The sequence below is a fragment of the Aquarana catesbeiana genome, linkage group LG13 (assembly GCF_042186555.1).
Source record: "Aquarana catesbeiana isolate 2022-GZ linkage group LG13, ASM4218655v1, whole genome shotgun sequence".
Taxonomy (NCBI): Eukaryota; Metazoa; Chordata; class Amphibia; order Anura; family Ranidae; genus Aquarana; species Aquarana catesbeiana.
This window is the reverse complement of record NC_133336.1, coordinates 210,944,932-210,968,665: the sequence shown is the minus strand read 5'-3', so window position 1 is coordinate 210,968,665 and position 23,734 is coordinate 210,944,932. Positions and strand designations below refer to the sequence as shown.

Sequence of the window (23,734 nt, the reverse complement as noted above, 5' to 3'; positions counted from 1 at the left end):
CAATTTCGAATCATTTCGGTACAAAAGGATCCCCAGGGCAGGTTCTGCACTGTACTTTATATGGCAAGCAATATCTTATTCTGGCCTACTACATTCCTCCGCCTTACAATTCCAAGGTGGTTAATGAGGGGTTCTTGTACATGGCCCAACACCCCACAATCCCCGCCATTTGGCTTGGGGACTTTAACATGGTCCTAAACCCAAACCAAGGACAGATTACAATCGAGCCAGACTTTCCAGCCACCCACCACTACTCGACTGAGCCGCACACTTACAAAATTTTCATTGACAGACAAATGGCACTTTAAACACCCAGACACTCAGGCCTTTTCATGTTTTTCAGTGAGACACTCCACTATGTCCCGAATAAACTTCATTATGGTCTCTGATGTTTTGCTCCCCTGCTTGAGGACTCAGGCTATCATAATAAATCCTTGTCTGATCACGCTCCATGTTGGGCATCTATACGCCTGGCTCCTCCAGCTAGAACCTGATCTTGGTGCCTCCACCCATTTTGGCTGTCTGCCCTGACCGATCAGGATGACATACAGAAGGAGTGGCAGTTTTATTTCCACACAAACCGGGACACGGGGTCCATAGGCCTAGTATGGGAAGCTTTCAAACTACATGTCCGCTCCACCCTCTCCAGACGCATAAACAGAATGAAGGCTTCCTCCAAACTAGTGCTACAACAGGCCTCAGAGAGGCTGGTGTCAGCAACAGACGTATTCATGTCAGATCCCACACCCAACAATGTCTCGGCGCTTAAATTCCAAACCCGCATAGTTGATCAATTACATTATGAAAAGGCCAAGCAGAAGCTCTTCTCAAGACAGCGAGTATTCGAACAGGGTGAGCGGGCGGGAAAGCTTTTGGCTTACTTGGCCCATCAGGATTCTAGGCCACCAGTGGTGGTATCCTTGATGGATGCACAGGACACACCTATAACTGACCCATCATCGGTAGCCGCAGCATTCCGCTCATATCATGCCAATTTATACTCCTCCCAAGTAACCGTCACTGTACAGGAGACCCAGGCCTTCCTGCAGAATATACCATTCCACCGGCTGTCTGAAACCCAGGTAACTGACCTTGAGGCCCTCCTCACCAAGGATGAGATTGCTCTGGCAATAGCATCCCTGGCACCCGCCAAAGCCCCAGGTCAGGACGGCCTGCCATTAGATTTCTATGCAACTTATTCTGAGGTATTGATCCCTGAACTTATGAAGTTATACAACCATATATTTGAATCTGAAACCCTATCCGAATCTCTTTGTCAAGCGGTGATCATCATGCTCCCCAAACCAGGCAAAAATCCTCAATACCCTGATTCCTACCGCCCAATCTCATTACTGCAGGTGGACATTAAAATATTGGCGAAAGTACTAGCCATTCATCTTAATCAAATTATTCTATCACTTATCCACCCTGACCAAACTGGATTCATGCCTGGGAAAAACACAGCCATGAATATTCGTCACCTCCACATGAATCTCCAAGCTTGCCAGGAGACAGTAGATACCAGAGCAGTGATAGCGTTAAATGCCGCTAAGGCATTTGACTCTGTGGAGTGGGCATCCTAACAGGGATGCCCGCTGTCCCCACTGCTATACGCCCTAGCTGCAAAACCCATTGGCCAGTTCACTAAGAACAATTTGAATATCCATGGTCTTCGGCTGGGCCCTCTCGTGGAAACGGTGAGCGTTTACGCAGATGACATGCTCCTCTACTTGGAGGACACATTGGCCGTCTCTACAGACTACCCCCAGACCATCGAGGAATTCGGAAAACATACAGGGCTGAACATAAATTGGTCTAAGTCACAATTTCTACCCTTAGACCTGTTTCCACCAACTATTGTTCTGCTTCCCTCCCATTGAACAAGGTGTCCTTTTTTCAAGACTTAGGGGTAAGGATTACTAAAGAGCCCCAAGAATATATTAATAATGACATAGAACCCCTTTTCACATTCCTGAAAACTCGTACTCAATCTTGGGCAAGACTCCCATTGGGGGTGACCGGGAGGATCAACTTTGTAAGGAAACCAGTAGAAATCGACTGGCGCGCGCTGGTGTGCATGCGTGCATGCATGGGAGACCACAGATGCCCGTGCGCGCTCGTGCACATGCATGTGCGAGGCGCCCGGAGTACATGCGCCTTAGCGCCAGTTGGTCTATTTAAAGGAGGCCCCAGCAACTGAACGTTGCTGACTGGTCTTCAGCTGTGTTCCTGTTGTTCTGAAACCTGTGTTCTGCCTGATTCCCGTTGCTGACCTAGGCTCCTGTTGACCCAGCTCTGAACTCTGCTATACCTGATCTCTGGTTCTTGATCCTGGCTGCCCACCTGTTGATATACCCGGATTTCCCTGTGACCTTGCCCTGGTGCCCAGCTGGGCCCAGCACAACTACGCGAGTGTCTGCAACTACAGTCCTGCGACCAGCTGCAACTACCTGCTCTGCAACCACAGTCCTGCAACCAGCTGCAACTACCTGCTCTGCAACCACAGTCCTGCGACCAGCTGCGACTTCTTGCTGCAGGTTTCCAGGTCTCCATCTGCAGGCACTTGTGTGCCTCCTGTTCCTTGGCTCCTTCTGTTTCACTCTCAGCAGGACCTAGACTGGAGATACAAGAGAGGCCGACCTTGTCATTTCAGTCTCCCTTCAGGTACGTGACAAACCTTACCAAAATGAACCTGTTGCCAAAGTTCCTCTACATGTTCTGGCACTCTCCAGTTCTAATCCCCCTAAAAATCTTCAAAACGCTCAACAGTATTCTCAACACTTTCATTTGGGGAGCCAGTAGACATAAATTAGCATGGAGCACTCTCAAAAACCCAACCTCCTCAGGAGGAGCAGCCCCCCAGATTTCCACTCATACTATATAGCGGCCCAACTCTCCCATTTCTATCACCTTCATAAAACAGATGAACCTAGATACCAAACCCTAACCTGTGAGAAGCCAGGCCGCAGCACACACTCCCCCATACAGGTAATATTAAGAGGCAAGGGAGGTAGAGGGGGTACCAACAGTCGTAACCTCCTACTATCCCATCACAGACGTGTATGGGAGATTGTGCTCAAAATAACAGACGCAGACTTTTTCCACTCACACACACCCTTGTGGCATAATCCCCAACTATGGGAACACTTTAATCCCGGACGTTGACAACTGGGCCTCTAAGGGGATACTATACCTACATCAAGTAATCATCCCCCTCGGAGCACAAAATTTCCAATCACTGAAGGATGAGTTTGAGCTGCCCCCCATATGCTATTCCGATATCTACAGATAAGACACGCCCTCCAAACCCAATTTACAGATGGCTTCCCAAACCCACAAACTCTATCCCTGGTAGATGTGATCATAGGTGCAGACTCCTCCAAACTGATATCCACTATATATAATATCTTGAGAATTTGTTCAGTATCACAAATTTTTCATACGGCTAGAACCAGATGGGAGGGGGATATAGGCCCCATAGAAGAGTCAGACTGGGACGAGATATTGGAAAACACTAAGAAGTCTTCCCCCAGGCTATCCGAGCGCTTGACCCAATTATACATTATACAAAAGTCTTACCTCACCCCGGGGATAATTGCCAAATACCATCCAAACTACAGCCCACTGTGTCCAAGATGGGCTGGCCACCCCTTACATTCTTCCACCTAATATGGTCCTGCCCAGTGATCCAAACCTACTGGGCACAAATTATAAAATTTCTGCATGACCACATGGGTTCGCCCCTACAGCTGGACCCAAAGTCCTGTTTACTGGGCCTACTTCTAGACATTTCTATCGATTATTTTTTAGCCACCTTCCTGTACGAAACCCTTTTTAGCGCACGGAAGCTAGTGGCCCGCCACTGGATGCAAACTACCCCCCCTATGTTTCAGGCCTGAGTTGGGGAAATAAATTGAAATCTGCCATGTAAGAGAGTCATCTACCGGCACCGGGGCTGTCCCACGAAATATAACAAGGTCTGGGATAGGTGGCTTGACACCCCAGACACATGTACTGAGTAGGCCTGTACTCACGAACAAATATTGGGAGAAGAAAACTACCCCAAATCACCTGTGAGAATGGCAAAATACTGTAAACTGTTAAATGTTTATGTGAGTCTCCAGTGCAGGGTGTTGCAACACAACCTGACAAATATGATTGGTCAATGACGCAAAGACATATTTCAATTCGCAATAGATACCAAAGACAACTCACTTGCATTTGTTTAATTGGCATCCTTCTATTGTACTGCATGACATGTACTGTGCCTCTATATTTTTTTTTACTTACAAATAAACTTGTTTTGGTTAAAAAAAAAGTAAATCCATACTCCATATGCATGCGCAGGGGGGTGTGCACACCCTAATTACTCTGTGCAATGCTGACTTCCCTTGGGCTTCCTCCTGTGTTGCATCACCTGCTGTCCTGCTCGCTTCCCTCTCCTCCACACAGCAGCACATTTAGAAACAGGAATGTGACTGGCTTTCAATGAAGACAGTTCACACATGGGCGGGGCGGCCATGGTGCGGTTTTAAAAAGGGGTCCTGTGCATTCTTGGGTATGGTTTAGGTGCAAATTTAGGCATACTCAAGACTGAAAACCACACCTGCATGTATGTGATCCCGGCCTTAACCGTAGAATGCATAGTTATTAAAACATTTCCTTATATCCAGTAATAAAACGTAAAGCCTAATTCAAACGCCCCCAACTTACTCTGCATGCCCCTTGGATATCACTTTTATTCTTAAAATAATTTATATATACTTTTTCCCGGGGCCTATGGTCCAGTCCTGGTCCTCTTCTGTCCTCAGTGGTGGACAGGTTCTGAATTAAGGAGAGAGCTCCCTGCAGCATTCTCATAAAAAGGAGTCCTATGTCACTCCCCAGGGGGCGGGTCTTTGGATGAATGACATTAGGCATCTTAACCACTTCAGACCCGGAAGGATTTGCACCCTTAATGACCAGGCCATTTTTTGCAATACGGCACTGCGTCTCTTTAACTGACAATTAAATGGTCGTGCGACGTTGTACCCAAACAAATAGAGCTTTCTTTTGGTGGTATTTGATCACCTCTGCGGTTTTTACTTTTTACACTATAAACAAAAAAAGAGCGACAATTTTGAAAAAAACACAGTAGTTTGTACTTTTTGCTATAATAAATATCCCAAAATTAAAAAAAAAAAAAAAATGTCTTCATCAGTTTAGGCCAATATGTATTCTTCTACATATTGCAATAAGCGTATATTGATTGGTTTGTGTAAAAGTTATAGTGTCTACAAAATAGGGGATAGATTTATGTCAATTTTATTATTTTTTTTTTACTAGTAATGGCGATGATCTGCGATTTTTATCGGGACTGCAACATTGCGGCGAACAGATCGGATCAGAGCTAAAAATAGCCACTGATTACTGTATAAATGTCACTGGCAGGGAAGGGGTTAACACTAGGGGCAATCAAGGGGTTAAATGTGTGTTCCCTAGGCGTGTTCTAACTGTGAGGGGATAGGACTGACTGGGGAGGAGACAGATCGTGTGTTCCTACTTAGTAGGAACACACGATCTGTCTCTACTCCCCTGACAGAACTGGGATTTGTGTGTTTAAACACACATGTTCTCATTCTGTCAGGAGCGATCGCAGATGCCCTGATGGGTGCCCGGCACACACATCGGCTTCAGGGACACACTATAGCATCTTAAAGAACTGTTGAATATTTAAGGCGATTTGCGCAGCTGTGCCAACCTGCCGCCGTATAACTGCGGCGGCTGGTCGACAAGCGGATAAACACTGGAAGAGTAACATCATCTAGTGGTCAAAGGGAAATATTGCAGGGATTTCTGGATATAGTTTGAATATTGCAGCCAGAACTGTGTTTTTTAGTTTAACCACTTGCCATGTGGCTCACGCCGATATACGTCAGCAGAATTTCTCTGCTGGGCTAAATCTCGTATGGATACATTGTTCCCATTTAAGAGCCACCAGGGGGACCCGATGCACGTGGCCGGTGGGCACAATCTCCACTGGCTTCCCGAGTTCGTGGGCACGAGCGCCAGCACCAGGATTTGTGTGTGTAAACAAACAAATCTCTGTTCTGTCAGGGAGAGGAGACATATTTTTTGTTCCTACTAAGTAGGAACAGTGATATGTCTCCTCCCCAAGTCAGTCCCCTCCCCCCACAGTTTTAAACACTAACTAGGGAACACAGTTAACCCCTTAATTGGCCCTAGTTAACCCCTTCCCTGCCAGTGACATTTACACAGTAATCAGTGCATTTTTATAACACTGATTGCTGTAAAATGTCAGTGGTCCCAAAAACGTGTCAAAAGTGTCTGATCTGTCTGCCGCTATGTTGCAGTAAAACAAAAAATCACAGATCACCGCCATTACTGGTAAAAAAACCTAAATAATAAAAATGCCATAAATCTTTCCCATAGTTGTAGACGCCATAACTTTTGCGCAAACCAATCAATCTACGAAAAAATATGTAGAATATATATTGGCCTAAACTGATGAAGAAATTCATTTTTAACCACTTCTGGACCGCCCGCCGTCATTATATGGCAGTATTTTGAAGAGGAATATTGTTGGAATGGCAGCAGCTAGCTACCATAACCCCGGTATCCTCTTCTTTAGCGGGTGGTCTCTGTGGCCGATTTGCCACAAGATCACTTTTATCTGTGGCAGGAGAGGGCCCCCCTACTACTCCCACCATGCTTCAGTGCCCTCCGCCACTTACCAGAGTCGCCGGCAGCAACGGAAGCAATCGGATCCTGTGTGGTATAGAGATGAGTGAGGGAAAAATAGTCCCCACCCATCTCCATACCAATGCAGGGCGGAAGCGACGTCAATACATCACTTCCGCCCATAGCTCTTAAAGCAAATTTTTTTATTTTTTCAAACTACATTTTTTTTGCATTTTAGTGTAAATATGAGATGTGAGGTCTTTTTGACACCCCAGATCTCATATTTAAGAGGTCCTGTCATGCTTTTTTTCTATTACAAAGGATGGTTACATTCCTTGTAATAGGAATAAAAGTGACACATTTTTTTAAAAAAAAGAACAGTGTAAAAGTAAAAAATAAAAGGTAAAATAAATAAGAAAAAAAGAAATGTTTTTAAACATGCCCCATCCCGCCGAGCTCGCGCGCAGAAGCGAACACATATGTGAGTAGCGCCCATATATGAAAACGATGTTGAAACCACACATATGAGGTATTGCCACGATTGTTAGAGTGAGAGCAATAATTCTAGCTCTAGATCTCCTCTGTAACTCAAAACATGCAACCTGTAGAATATTTTAAATGTCACACATGGAGATTTTTAAGGGTAAAAGTTTGTCGCCATTCCATGAGCGAGCGTAACTTTAAAGCGTGACATGGTTGGTATCAATTTACTCAGCGTAACATTATCTTTCACATTATCAAAAAAAATTGGGCCAACTTGACTGTTGTCTTATATTTTAATTTAAAAAAAAGTACTGCTTGGACCTTGAAGAAGGGGACATACCCCGAAAGCTTGTCCTGAAAAATTGTATGTTAGTGCAAATAAAAAAAGTATCACGGACAGTACTCAATTTTCTCTGTCACAATTGCACTAATACGGCTACAATCAAATCAAGTTTTAATTTAAAAAAGTGTAAAAGTGCAAATATGGCGTGACCAAAAGTATTGAAACGACCGCCATTTTATTCTCTAGGGTGTTAGGAAAAATAAATGTTTGGGGTTCTAAGTAATTTTCTAGCAGAAAAAATGATTTTAACTTGTAAACAACAAGTTTGAAAAATAGGCCTGGTCTTAAAGTTGTTAACCACTTCAATACCAGGCACTTAGACACCTTCCCGCCCAGCCCAATTTTCAGCTTTCAGCGCTGTCACAATTTGAATGACAATTGCGCGGTCATGCTACACTGTACCCAAACAAATTTTTTATCATTTTGTTCCCACAAATAGAGCTTTCTTTTGGTGGTATTTGATCACCCTTGCGGTTTTTATTTTTTGCGCAACAAATAAAAAAAGACCGAAAATTTTGAAAAAAAACAAGTTTTTCTTTGTTTCTGTTAAAACTTTTTGTAAATAAGTACGTTTTTTTCTTCAATGACGGGCACTGATATGGCTGCACTGACGGGCACTGATATGGCGGCACTGATGGGCACCGATGAGGTGGCACCGATGAGGTGGCACTGATGAAGTGGCACTGACGGGCACTGATGATGGGCACTGATAGGCGGCACTGATGGGCACTGATAGGTGGCACTGATGGGCACTGATAGGTGGCACTGGTATGCGGCACTGATGGGCACTCATAGGTGGCACGGATGGGCACTAATAGGCGGCACTGATGGGCACTCATGGGTGGCATTGATGGGCACTTGTAGGTGGCATTGATGGTTACTTATGGGTGGCACTGATAGTTGGCACAGATGGGCACGGATGGGCACTGATAGATGGGCACTAATGGGCATGGATGGGCACTGACAGGTGGCATGAATGGACACTGATGGGTGGCACTGGTGGCATTACTTGTTTGCAGTGATGCCCCTAAGGGTGGCATTGCTGGGCATCACTGCAACATAATTGTGCCAATCAGTGCCCATTTGTGGGCACTGATTGGCACAGATTTGGCATACTGGGCACATGTGGATGGTCATGGGGTACATACCTGGCCATTCACATGTTGCCCCTTCCCTGGTGGTCCTAGTGGTGATCCCTGGTGGTCCAGTGTGGTGATCTGCGGGGGGGCTGCGCTGATAAACAATCAGCGCAGACCCCCCCTGCCAGGAGAGCCGCCGATCGGCTCTCCTCTACTTGCGTCTGTCAGACGCGAGTGAGGAAGAGCCGATCAACGGCTCTTCCTATTGACAGCGTGATCAGCCGTGATTGGACACGGCTGATCACGTGGTAAAGAGCCTCCGCCGGAGGCTTTTTACCAAGATCAGTGTAGCGGTGTGTCAGACTGACACACCGCTCCACCGATCGCCGTGATGTGCGCCCCCGGGGGCGCGCTGCGGCATGTTATCCTGAAGGACGTCATATGACGCCCAGTCAGGATAACACAACCACTTCCCGGACGTCAATCCGCCATAGGGCGGGCGGGAAGTGGTTAAAAACATTTTTGGGGATATTTATTATAGCAAAAAGTAAAAAAAAAGTTTTTTTTTCAAAATTGTTGCTCTTTTTTGTATATAGTGCAAAAAATGAAAAAAACGCAGAGGTGATCAAATACCATCAAAAGAAATCTATTTGTGTAAAAAAAAGGATGCAAATTTTGTTTGGGTACAATATTGCATAACTGCGTAATTGTCAGTTAAAGCGACGCAGTGCCAAATTGTAAAAAGTGCTCTGGTCAGGAAGGGGGTAAAATCTTCTGGGGCTGAAGTGGTTTACTTTAGACATTTTTTTTCCTTTTCTTATTAATTCATAGTTAGGCTTGTTCTCAATGAGGCTTTAAAGCGGAGTTCCACCCAAAAGTGGAACTTCCCCTTTAAGCACTCCTCACCCCCTTACATGCCACATTTGACATGTCATTTTTTTGGGGGGTGGGTGACTAGTTTTGGGTGGGACTTCCTATCCCACTTCCTACTTCTGACTACAGGCCACCTAGGCGACTCCCCCTCTCTCCTAGGTGGCAGCTCCCTCTCGGCAATCTTCTGGGACATGTCACAGGTCCCAGAAGATTGCCTGTCCACCTGGAGAGCACAGTACGACTCACGCATGCGCAGTGTGGGCCCGACTGTGAAGCCGCAGGCTGTCACGGCCGGGTGCCCACAGTTTCAATGGAGGCACCATGGAGAGGAGCGAAGCTCCGTGCGGCCGCATCGCTGGACCGTGGGACAGGCTGAGTGTCTGTTTATCAAAAGTCAGGAGATATAATTTTTTTAGCTGCTGACTTTTAATAAATGACAAAAAGCCTGGAACTCCACTTTAAAGCAAGTTAGCTTGTATGCGCAAATATAAATCCCCAATCACAGGGGTATTATTGTATTGATTATTATAGGGATTCTAACCTCCAGTGCTCCTTCCCCAAATTGCAGAGGGTTGATCCAGGAATACAAATGTCCATGCTGAACTTAAGTCACAACATTTATAAAACAGAAATTGTATTTTTTTGTGTTTTTTTTCTAGATGATAATGAAAAGTTCCACCGCCAGCTGTCTGCATATGATGATCCATCACTGAGGAGGATATATGAGTATTATAAAGATGATCTGATCTACATCCTGGAGAACATGGATCCTCATGATGTCCTGGTAAAACTAAAATCTCAGGAAGTCTTAAACACAGAGGTAAGAAAAAGATATCTCTAACTTACCTACAGCAAAATATGCAAAGGGAACTCAGAGTAAATACATGTTGTAGTTGGATGGATTACCCCAGTCCTTTATAATTGAACACCATATCACTCCATACTGATCATAAAACACTGAACATATAAGGGCCCTTTCACACGGACGTGTACGGGCTCCGCTTTGCTCAGAAGATGATCGCTCCATCGATCCCCGCTGAGCAGGCAGATGACAGCTCTGTCTATGCACACTGTGCAGGGACAGGCCTGTCAGAGCGCCGCTCTCCCCTATGGGGGATCGGATGAAAACGGACCATAGAGTCCGTTTTCATCCCATCCAATCCACAGACGGATGGAAAAGTGGAGTTTTCCTCCGTCACACTTTTTCGGATCGGAGCGGGTCGGATGTCAGCGGACATGTCACTGCTAACATCCGACACTCCATAGAGGTCTATGGAGCATCAGTTCAGGTCCGCCTAAAAAACTGACAGGCGGACCGTCCGTGTGAAAGAGGCCTTAGTCCTCCCAATAAAAGTGACCATATCAAAACTTCATTACATCCCATAAATCTATTAAAACCATTTACACAACTGCTCCCATCAGAATGTAACTATACACAAAGTTATAAATGTTATTTATTGTATATCAGAGAGGTAGGTGAATCTTATTATAATGGAAATCAGAGATTACTTGCTTGTTAAAGTGTGCCTGCTCCTTGTATGGCTAATTTATATGTAAGTGTAAATGTCATTAGAGATGGCTTATACAATGTTTACATAGATAGTCAGGTTGAAAAAAGACACAAGTCCATCTAGTTCAACCAAAAAAAATAATAATAATACAATCCCATATACACAATCCTTCACCCACAGTTGAGAATCCAGGCCTTTTTTAAAGAAATCTACTGAGCTGGCCAGAACCACCTCTGGAGGGAGTCTATTCTACATTTTCACAGCTCTTACTGTGAAGAAACCTTTTCGTATTTGGAGATTAAATATTTTTTCCTCTAGACGTAAAGAGTGCCCCCTTGTCCTCTGTGATGACCTTAAAGTGAATAACTCAACACCAAGTTCACGATATGGACCACTTATATATTTGTACATGTTGATCATATCCCCCCTTAATCTCCTCTTCTCAAGAGAGAATAAATTCAGTTCCTCTAATCTTTCCTCATAGCTGAGCTCCTCCATGCCTCTTATCAGTTTGGTTGCCCTTCTCTGCACTTTCTCCAGTTCCCAATATCCTTTTTGAGAACTGGAGCCCAAAACTAAACTGCATATTCCAGATGAGGTCTTACTAATGGATCAGAAAAATTGGAATAAAGGGCTTGGGCTTTTTATGCATGACTGAATGGGTAATTAACACATAAAAAGTTTATTAACCACTTCAGCCCCGGAAGGATTTACCCCCTTCCTGACCAGAGCACTTTTTACAATTTGGCACTGCGTCGCTTTAACTGCTAATTGCGCGGTCATGCAATGGTGTACCCAAACGAAATTTGCGTCCTTTTCTTCCCACAAATAGAGCTTTCTTTTGATGGTATTTGATCACCTCTGCCATTTTTATTTTTTGCGCTATAAACGGAAAAAGACCGAAAATTTTGAAAAAAAATGATATTTTCTACTTTTTGTTATAAAAAAAATCCAATAAACTCAATTTTAGTCATACATTTAGGCCAAAATGTATTCGGCCACATGTCTTTGGTAAAAAAAAAGTCAATAAGCGTATATTTATTGGTTTGCGCAAAAGTTATAGCGCCTACAAACTAGGGTACATTTTCTGGAATTTACACAGCTTTTAGTTTATGACTGCCTATGTCATTTCTTGAGGTGCTAAAATGGCAGGGCAGTACAAAACCCCCCCAAATGACCCCATTTTGGAAAGTAGACACCCCAAGGAAATTGCTGAGAGGCATGTTGAACCCATTGAATATTTATTTTTTTTGTCCCAGGTGATTGAATAATGACAAAAAAAAAAAAAAAAAAAAAAATTTACAAAAAGTTGTCACTAAATGATATATTGCTCACACAGGCCATGGGCATATGTGGAATTGCACCCCAAAATACATTCAGCTGCTTCTCCTGAGTACGGGGATACCACATGTGTGGGACTTTTTGGGAGCCTAGCCGCGTATGGGGCCCCGAAAACCAAGCACCGCCTTCAGGATTTCTAAGGGCATAGATTTTTGATTACACTCCTCACTACCTATCACAGTTTTGAAGGCCATAAAATGCCAAGATGGCACAAAACACCCCCAAATGACCCCATTTTGGAAAGTAGACACCCCAAGCTATTTGCTGAGAGGTATGTTGAGTCCATGGAATATTTTATTTTTTGACACAAGTTGTGGGAATGTGACAATTTTTTTTTTTTTTGCACAAAGTTGTCACTAAATGATATATTGCTCACACAGGCCATGGGCATATGTGGAATTGTACCCCAAAATACATTTAGCTGCTTCTCCTGAGTATGGGGATACCACATGTGTGGGACTTTTTGGGAGCCTAGCCGCGTACGGGGCCCCGAAAACCAATCACCGCCTTTAGGATTTCTAAGGGCATAAATTTTTCATTTCACTCCTCACTACCTATCAGAGTTTTGAAGGCCATAAAATGCCAAGATGGCACAAAACCCCCCCAAATGACCCCATTTTGGAAAGTAGACACCCCAAGCTATTTGCTGAGAGGCATGTTGAGTCCATGGAATATTTTGTATTTTGACACAAGTTGCTGGAAAGTGACAATTTTTTTTTTTTTTTTTTTTTTTTTGCACAAAGTTGTCACTAAATGATATATTGCTCAAACATGCCATGGGCATATGTGGAATTGCACCCCAAAATATATTCTGCTGCTTCTCCTGAGTACGGGGATACCACATGTGTGGGACTTTTTGGGAGCCTAGCCGCGTACGGGGCCCCGAAAACCAAGCACCGCCTTCAGGATTTCTAAGGGCATAAATTTTTGATTTCACTTCTCACTACCTATCACAGTTTTGAAGGCCATAAAATGCCAAGATGGCACAAAAGCCCCCCAAATGACCCCATTTTGGAAAGTAGACACCCCAAGCTATTTGCTGAGAGGCATGTTGAGTCCATGGAATATTTTATTTTTTGACACAAGTTGCGGGAATGTGAGAATTTTTTTTTTTTTTTGCACAAAGTTGTCACTAAATGATATATTGCTCACACAGGCCATGGGCATATGTGGAATTGCACCCCAAAATACATTCTGCTGATTCTCCTGAGTACGGGGATACCACATGTGTGGGACTTTTTGGGAGCCTAGCTGCGTACGGGGCCCCGAAAACCCAGCACCGCCTTCAGGATTTCTAAGGGTGTAAAGTTGTAATTTCACTCCCCACTACCTATCACATTTTTGAAGGCCATAAAATGCCCAGATGGCACAAACCCCCCCCAATTGACCCCATTTTGGAAAGTAGACACCCCAAGCTATTTGCTGAGAGGCATGTTGAGTCCATGGAATATTTTATATTTTGACACAAGTTGCGGGAAAGTGACAATTTTTTTTTTTTTTAATTTTTTTTTGCACAAAGTTGTCACTAAATGATATATTGTTCAAACATGCCATGGGCATATGTGGAATTACACCCCAAAATATATTCTGCTGCTTCTCCTGAGTACGGGGATACCACATGTGTGGGACTTTTTGGGAGCCTAGCCGCGTACGGGGCCCCGAAAACCAAGCACCGCCTTCAGGATTTCTAAGGGCATACATTTTTGATTTTACTCCTCACTACCTATCACACTTTTGAAGGCCATAAAATGCCAAGATGGCACAAAACCCCCCCAAATGACCCCATTTTGGAAAGTAGACACCCCAAGCTATTTGCTGAGAGGCATGGTGAGTATTTTGCAGCTCTCATTTGTTTTTGAAAATGAAGAAAGGCAAGAAAAACGTATTTTTTTTTTCTTTTTTCAATTTTCAAAACTTTGTGACAAAAAGTGAGGTCTGCAAAATACTCACTATACCTCTCAGCAAATAGCTTTGGGTGTCTGTTTTCCAAAATGGGGTCATTTGGGGGGGGGTTGTGCCATCTGGGCATTCCATGGCCTCCGAAACTGTGATAGGCAGTGAAGAGTGAAATCAAAAATTTACGCCCTTAGAAAGCCTGAAGGCGGGGCTTGGTTTTCGGGGTCCCGTACGTGGCTAGGCTCCCAAAAAGTCTCACACATGTGGTATCCCCGTACTCAGGAGAAGCAACAGAATGTATTTTGGGGTGCAATTTCACATATTCCCATGGCATGTTTGAGCAATATATCATTTAGTGACAACTTTGTGCAAAAAAAAAAAAAAAAAATTTGTCTTTTTCCCGCAACTTGTGTCACAATATAAAATATTCAATGGACTCGACATGCCTCTCAGCAAATAGCTTGGGGTGTCTACTTTCCAAAATGGGGTCATTTGGGGGGGTTTTGAACTGTCCTGGTATTTTATGCACAACATTTAGAAGCTTATGTCACACATCGACCACTCTTCTAACCACTTGAAGACAAAGCCCTTTCTGACACTTATTGTTTACATGAAAAAATTATTTTTTTTTGCAAAAAAATTACTTTGAACCCTCAGACATTATATATTTTTTTAAAGCAAATGCCCTACAGATTAAAATGGTGGGTGTTTCATTTTTTCTTTTCACACAGTATTTGCGCAGCGATTTTTCAAACGCATTTTTTGGGGAAAAAACACACTTTTTTAAATTTTAATACACTAAAACACACTATTTTGTCAAAATGTTTGATGAAATAAAAAAGATGATCTTAGGCCGAGTACATGGATACCAAACATGACATGCTTTAAAATTGCGCACAAACGTGCAGTGGCGACAAACTAAATACATTTTTAAAAGCCCTTAAAAGCCTTTACAGGTTACCACTTTAGATTTACAGAGGAGGTCTACTGCTAAAATTACTGCCCTCGATCTGACCTTCGCGGTGATACCTCACATGCATGGTGCAATTGCTGTTTACATATGACGCCAGACCGACGCTTGCGTTCGCCTTTGTGCGAGAGCAGGGGGGGCGCAGGGGTGCTTTTTTTTTTTTTTTTTTTTTTTTTATTATTTTTTTTGCTTTTTTATCTTATTTTTAAACTGTTCCTTTCATTTTTATTTTTTTTTTATCATTTTTATTGTTATCTCAGGGAATGTAAATATCCCCCATGATAGCAATAGGTAGTGACAGGTACTCTTTTTAGAAAAAATTGGGGTCTATTAGACCCTAGATCTCTCCTCTGCCCTCAAAGCATCTGACCACACCAAGATCGGTGTCATAAAATGCTTTCCCAATTTCCCAATGGCGCTGTTTACATCCGGCGAAATCTAAGTCATGAAATGCTTGTAGCTTCCAGTTTCTTAGGCCATAGAGATGTTTGGAGCCATTCTGGTCTCTGATCAGCTCTATGGTCAGCTGGCTGAATCACCGGCTGCATTCTCAAGTTCCCTGTTGGGACAGGAGAGCCAGAGAAAAACATGGACGACGGTGTGGGGGGGGGGGGCATTCCCTCCCACTGCTTGTAAAAGCAGTCTAGAGGCTAATTAGCCGCTAGGATTGCTTTTACAAGAAAGCCGACCACTGGCTGAAAAGAATGATACCAAGATGATACCTAAACCTGCAGGCATCATTCTGGTATAACCACTCAAAGTCCAGCAACATACCAGTACGTTGCTGGTCCTTGTTGGGCATACATTGTAAACTTTTTTTTCATGCAGCCTGTGGGCTGAACGAAAAAAAGATATTGATCGGTGGGTATGCCCACCATTAGAATACCTCCCTTCATCCACCCACTTCTAATGATGGGCATACATGCACCGTATATATATGCCGAAGCATGGGGGCATCCTCCCGCAAAAGGCAGGAGCAAATCGCTCCTCCACCCACTGCTGCCCCCATGCTTCGGCATATATGCTGAAGTATGTAACTGTGGTGGTGAAATCACCTCCGACAGCGCTGGAGTCGCGGCTTTATGTATCGTGGGAGCAAACGCTGTTGCTGTCAAGATAAATAAATCCGCTCTGCAGCTGAATGGCGTACCTGCTAAGCAAATGATGGTTAACAAAAAAACAAAGTAACATTACAGTATAACAGTAATACTTACCATACCTGCAAAGCAAAATACAAAAAAAACATAGTAAAAAATAAAACATTTAACGCAACCTGTGCCTACCTAAAAAATATATATGCCGAAGCATGGGGGCATCCTCCCGCAAAAGGCAGGAGCAAATCGCTCCTCCACCCACTGCTGCCCCCACGCTTCGGCATATATGCTGAAGTATGTAACTGTGGTGGTGAAATCACCTCCGACAGCGCTGGAGTCGCGGCTTTATGTATCGTGGGAGCAAACGCTGTTGCTGTCAAGATAAATAAATCCGCTCTGCAGCTGAATGGCGTACCTGCTAAGCAAATGATGGTTAACAAAAAAACAAAGTAACATTACAGTATAACAGTAATACTTACCATACCTGCAAAGCAAAATACAAAAAAAACATAGTAAAAAATAAAACATTTAACGCAACCTGTGCCTACCTAAAAAATATATATGCCGAAGCATGGGGGCATCCTCCCGCAAAAGGCAGGAGCAAATCGCTCCTCCACCCACTGCTGCCCCCACGCTTCGGCATATATGCTGAAGTATGTAACTGTGGTGGTGAAATCACCTCCGACAGCGCTGGAGTCGCGGCTTTATGTATCGTGGGAGCAAACGCTGTTGCTGTCAAGATAAATAAATCCGCTCTGCAGCTGAATGGCGTACCTGAAAACACAAAGGTGGTTAACAATAAAAAAAAACAAAGTATAAAAAAATTGCATACCTATAAAGCAAACATGATAAAAACATAACAATAAAACATTGCAGTATAGAATGCAGAACAATAGAGAGAGAATAGAGAGAGAATAGAGAGAGAACAATAAAACAACAACTATTTTTGGTTTTTTTATTTTATATTTTTTTTGTGTTTTTTTCTTTTTTTTACTTTTTTTTGTTTTTTTTACACTTTTTTTTGTAACTTTAACTTTTTTAACTGGTACCAGGTTTGGGTCTCTCAAAATGCGACAGCATCTTGGGAGACCCTGTGGAAGTGTGCCTAGTCTGTGCAGTGCTGTACCCTACGCTAATACTCCACTAGTGTATGGTAGCGTTCAAAACATTCACCAATGCAAAGACCAGGATTGCCAGGACAGAGGGGACAACAATACCGGGTGTCACGCCTAAATCCGCGCTTGCTGCAGACACGACATCTTTTTTGGGGGGTTCGTTGGGTAGGGGTACTCGGGAGGGCATAAAGAAAATGCCTCTCATGCAGCCGACTTACTGCATTTGGTTGGGGAAGGTGAGGTGGAGCACCGTCTGGATACAGAAGGGCTCTGACGATCTCTTCCTGGAATTTAAGGAAGGATCCAGTCCGTCCTGAAGCTCTGTATAGCACATAAGCATTCAGCAAAGCCAATTGAAATAAATAAACAGACACTTTTTTGTACCAGCGTCTGGCCTTACGGGCAATTAGGTACGGCGCCAACAACTGGTCGTTGAGGTCCACCCCTCCCATATTAAGGTTATATTCGTGGACACAGAGGGGTTTCTCCACAACACCAGTCGCCGTAGGAATTTGGACCATCGTGTCTGCATGAAGGGAGGTGAGAACGAAAACATTCTTCTTATGCCTCCACTTCATAGCGAGCAAATTATTATACTTCAAGCAGGCTCTCTCCCCCAGCCTAAGACGGGAATCTACAAGCCGCTGGGGAAAGCCCCGGCGATTAGGTCGCACGGTGCCACATGCTCCAATCTGATGATCAAAAAGGTGGCTAAAAAGTGGCACGCTCGTATAATAATTGTCCACGTACAAGTGGTACCCCTTTCCGAATAAGGGTGACACCAAGTCCCACACTATCTTGCCAGCGCTTCCTATGTAGTCAGGGCAGTTTGTCGGCTCTACGTGACTATCTTTTCCCTCGTAAACCATAAATCTACATGTATAGCCTGTGGCCCTGTCACAGAGCTTATACATCTTGACCCCGTATCTGGCACGCTTGCTGGGAAGGTACTGTTTGAATGACAAGCGGCCAGAAAATTTAACCAGGGACTCATCAACGCAGACAACTTGATGGGGGGTAAACAAGTCTGCAAAACGTTGGTTGAAGTGGTTTACGAGGGGCCGAATTTTGTAGAGCCGATCGTATTCAGGGTCTCCACGAGGACGACAGAGTTCATTGTCGTTGAAGTGCATGAACCGCAAAATCTGCTCGTATCGTGCCCTGGCCATGGAAGCAGAGAACAAGGGTGAATGGTAAATTGGGTCAGTGGACCAATATGACCGCAACTCACTCTTTTTATTCAACCCCATGAGGAGGGAAAGGCCCAGAAAGATCTTAAATTCGGAGACCGTAATTGGTCTCCAATCTCTGGCAAGGGTGGACTGGGGCATAGTGGCGATGTATTGACCAGCGTATAAATTGCTTTGGTCCACAATAGATCTATAGAGATCTTCGGTGAAAAACAGCGAATAAAAATCCAGTGGCGTAAAGTCAACTGTTTCCACCTGAATTCCGGGTTGGCCAGTGAAAGGGGGAAGTACGGGTGCTGCAGAAGTGGTGGGTACCCAATTCGGATTGGCCAATGCAGCAGGAAGGGCACTATGGGCACGACGGGCCTGTGTTCGTCTTCTTGGTGGCAGCGGGACACTACTAGTGCTTGCCACCTCGCCAGCTTGAACTGCACTTATGGGACTCGCCACGTCACCACGTGATACTGCAGTGCTGGATGTACGACCAGGGTGTACTAGGCCGCTGGTGCTTGCCAGTTCACCAGAAGGAGTAGCGGCGCTAGTACCTCTCTGCTCCATACGAGAGCCCTGCGGTTCTTGCATTTCAAGGACAGCATAAGTTCGGGGTCTGGTACGCCTGACCTTAGCAGGGACCACAACTCCGTCGTCAGAGCTATCTGTCATGGAGCCGCTGTCCTCTACAGGATCGTATTCTGAGCCTGAACTTGACAGATGAGTGACTTCCTCTTCACTATCTGTCATGCTCAGAATCCTGTAGGCCTCTTCACTAGTGTACCTTCGATTTGCCATTTTGGCCTCTAAATTTAGGGGTACACTAGTGAGACTCACAGGCAAAAAAGCTCCCGACTGTCAGCGACTGATTCAAAACGCTACCAAAAAACTGTTAGCGATCGCAGGGATCAGGCCTGACTCTGCGACCGCTGCAGTTATGTGTGCTTAGTGTTTTGTAAGTGTCAGTAATCGATCGATACTGCACTTGGGTGGGCTGGGCTGGGCTGGGCCGAGGAGCAAAACGCAGGTGCTAGCAGGTATCTGGGCTGATCCCGCTAACACTGCGTTTCAGGGAACCCTAAACTGCTGGGGAGTATAGATCTGATCGGATCAGATATCGATCCGTTCAGATACTATAGCACTAAGGGAGGTGTATGCTGCGTGCGTGGGTTTTAGCGGTACTGGCGCTAACCTGACGCTGCCTGGGGCGACGCAGACCTTATCTGATCCTAAAAACTTAACTTCTATCACCGCCGGGCAATTAGGGGGTTAAACCTTTATAAGGTAATAAACGGCGGGTGCCCTAAAACTATAATAAACTGTAATAAACTGTAATAAACTACAAAAAACAAACTATCTAACCAGCGTCACCCGTAACACTTATACGGTGATTGCTGGTGAAAGGGTTAACTAGGGGGCAATCAGGGGGTTAAAACCTTTAGCAGGTAGTATATGGGGGTCCCTGTCGCTATAAAACACTGACAGCGAACCTATATACTTACCTCCCTAAACTAGCGTCACCTGTGTCACTAATACAGCGATCAGAAAAACGATCGCTTAGCGACACTGGTGACGGGGGGTAATCAAGGGGTTAACTTTTATTAGGGGGGGTTAGGGGGTACCCTGGACCTAAGGGGGGGTACCCTAGACCTAAAGGGGGCTAACCTAACTGCCCTAACACTTATAACTGCCAAACTGACACCAATGCAAAAAAAAAAAAAAACACTGCTATTGGTGTCAGAGTGACAGGGGGTACAGGGGGGTGATTGGGGGGTGATCGGGGGGTGACAGGGGGGTGACAAGTGTGCCTGCGTGTTCTACTGAGTGTGTGGTGTTGGTGCACTTACTTGGATGTCTTCTCTCCTCGGCGTCGGATCAAAAAGACCGGCTCCAGGAGAGATTACATCACTTCCTCTCCCTCTGTTTACATTACAGAGGGAGAGGAAGCATTTGATTCGTGGGAGCGATCGGGAGGGGGTGGCCATCAATGGATGGCCTCCCCCTGACCCCTAATCGCCCGCGAACAAGAGCCGACCACTCAGGGCACCGGGGGGGGGTCCGATCGGACCCCCCGCCCGCGGGAAGGCATCACGTATCAGGTACGTGATTTTGCCTGCCCGTGCCGACCTGCTCACGTATATATGCGTGAGGCGGTCGGCAAGTTTTTAACCGCTTGCAGACCACCGCATGTACATATACGTCGGCAGAATGGCACAGCTGCGCAAATGGGCATAACTGTATGTCTCTTTGAATTTGGCGCTGTGTGGCCATGTGCATGCCGGCGCTCGCATGACCCTGCCACGAGCTCAGTGACTGCGATCATGGGTCCCGCAGACTTGATGTCCGCGTGGATACCCGCGATCGTCTTACGGAGCTGAAGAACGGGGAAATGCTGATGTAAACAATCATTTCCCCATTCTTCCTAGTGACACTGATCACAGCTCCCTGTAATCGAGAGCGATGATCAGTGTCGTGACACGCGTAGCCCCTCCCCCCACAGTTAGTATCACTCCCTAGGACACACTTAACCCCTGAAGTGCCCCCTCCTGGTTAACCCCTTCACTGCCAGTCACATTTACACAGTAATCAATGCATTTTTAATCGTACTGATCGCTGTATAAATGTGAATGGTCCCAAAATGGCACCAAAAGTGTCCAATGTGTCTGCCATAATGTCGCAGTCACAATAAAAATCGCAGATCGCCGCTATTACTAGCAAAAAAATATTAACAAAAATGCCATAAAACTATCCCCTATTTTGTAGACGCTATAACTTTTGTGCAAATGAAACAATAAACGCTTATTGTGATTTTTTCTTTTAACAAAAATATGTAGAAAAATATGTATCGGCCTAAACTGAGGAAAAAAATAGTTTTTTATATATTTTTTGGGGATATTTATTATAGCAAAAAGTAAAAAATATTGATTTTTTTTCAAAATTGTCGCTCTTTTTTTGTTTATAGCGCAAAAAATAAAAAAGAGGTGATCAAATACCACCAAAAGAAAGATCTATTTGTGGGGGAAAAAGGACGTCAATTTTGTTTGGGAGCCATGTCGCACGACCGCGCAATTGTCAGTTAAAGCGACTCAGTGCCGAATCGCAAAAAGTGCTCTGGTCTTTGGCAAGCCAAATGGTCCGGGGCTTTAGTGGTTAAACATGGAAACACATTTAAAAGATATTGACATTTAGAATAAGTCAGTATAACAAAGTTGGATAGTTGATACTAATACATAGTCATAGAAGAATCACATGAAACATTTGGAGGTGAATAACCACTCGTTCCAGAGTAAAATTCAAAAATCCTGATTTTGACTATGTAAACAGGTTATGATGGTAAAGGTATCCTGGGCTCTACATGTTACACACCTTGATAGTAAACATTTATATTATTGTTACTTGTGCACTGTCATGTTACATACGTCCCCATAGTCTGCTGGTTTATTCTTGGTGCCTTCTGCATGTGACCAGTCAGTTAACTTTGCTGGGGTCTCCACAAGCACAATGCTCTATTAACAATGTTTTTTTAATATTGATTTGATGTATATTGTAGATTTGTTTATTTGATTTCATTGTATTTACTTTATTTCTATTTAGTAAGTCCATTGATGCTCTTGAATAGGGATGAGCTTTATGTTTGGGTCGAATATGAGTTTGACTCGAACATTGGCTGTTCGCCCGTTCACTGAACAGCGAACAATTTGGGGTGTACGCGGGAAATTTGAAATCAGCGGAACACACTTTAAAAGTCTATGGGAGAAATCAAAAGTGCTAATTTTAAAGGCTTATATGCATGGTATTGTCAAAAAAAGTGTTTGGGGACCTCGGTCCTGCCCCAAGGAACATGTATCAATGCAAAAAAAGTTTTAAAAACAGCAGTTTTTTCGGGAGCAGTGCATTTATTAATGCTTAAAGTGAAACAATAAAAGTGAAATATTCCTTTAAATTTCGTACCTGGGGGGTGTCTATAGTATGCCTGTAAAGTGGCGTATGTTTCCCGTGTTTAGAACAGTCTGAGAGCAAAATGATATTTCTAAAGGAAAAAAGTCATTTAAAACTATGCGCAGCTATAATGAATTGTCGGGTCCCACAATACACATAAAAGTTCATTGATAAAAACGGCATGGGATTCCCTCACAGTCCATTACCAGGCCCTTTGGGTCTGGTATAAATATTAAGAGGAACCCGAACCAAAATTTAAAAAAATATGCATGGGGGTCCCCCCAAATTCCATACCAGGCCCTTAAGGTCTGGTATGGATTTTAAGGGGAACCCCGCACCAAAATTAAAAAAAAAATGGTGTGGGGGTCCCCCCAAAAATCCATACCAGACCCTTATCCGAGCATGCAACCTGGCAGGCTGCAGGAAAAGAGGGGATGAGAGAGTGCCCCCCCTCCTGAACCATACCAGGCCACATGCCCTCAACATGCTGATGGGGACAAGGGCCTCATCCCCACAACCCTTGCCCGGTGGTTGTGGGGGTCTGTGGGTGGGGGGCTTATCAGAATCTGGAAGCCTCCTTTCACAAGGGGACCCCCAGATCCCAGCCCATCCCTGTTTGAATTCGTAATGGGGTACAAGTACCCCTACCATTTTACAAAAAAGTGTCAAAAATGTTAAAAAAGACAATAGCCAGTTTTTGACAATTCCTTTATAAATGTCTTCTTCTTTCCCCGTTTCTTCTTCCATCTTCTTCTGGTCTTCCTACGGTTTTCTTCTTCTTCCTCCATCTTGTTCTTCCCCCACTTCTTCCTCTATCTTCCTCTGGTTCTTCCTCTGGTCTTCTCCTCTGGCATCTTCCTCTGGCTTCTTCTTCTCCGCTTCGTCCTCCGGATGATGCGCCTCAATGGGAGTCTCCTGCTGTGTGAAGACCAGAGGAAGAAGCAGAGGAAGAAGCGGGGGAAGAACAAGATGGAGGAAGAAGAAGAAGACCAGAAGAAGATGGGAGAAGAAGCGGGGAAAGAAGAAGACATTACTAAAGGAATTGTCAAAAAATGGGCTATTGTCTTTTTTTAACATTTTTGACACTTTTTTTTGTTAAATGGTATGGGTACTTGTACCCCATTACCAATTCACACGGGGGGCCAGGATCTGGGGGTCCCCTTGTTAAAGGGGGCTTCCAGATTCTGATAAGCCCCCCACCCGCAGACCCCCACAACCACTGGGCAAG

General features: G+C 44.4%; 1 protein-coding gene across 1 annotated transcript in view; it reads left to right on the top strand.

Annotated features, from left to right (window-relative positions):
- Positions 1 to 662: 662 nt before the first annotated feature.
- LOC141116662 (NACHT, LRR and PYD domains-containing protein 3-like) overlaps positions 663 to 23,734 on the top strand; it is a 140,577-nt gene continuing 117,505 nt past the window's right edge. Inside the window, exons 1-2 of the mRNA XM_073609055.1 lie at positions 663 to 1,161; positions 10,119 to 10,279. Coding sequence (XP_073465156.1) covers positions 663 to 1,161; positions 10,119 to 10,279 — 660 coding nt within the window. The remainder of the gene's footprint in view (positions 1,162 to 10,118; positions 10,280 to 23,734) is intronic.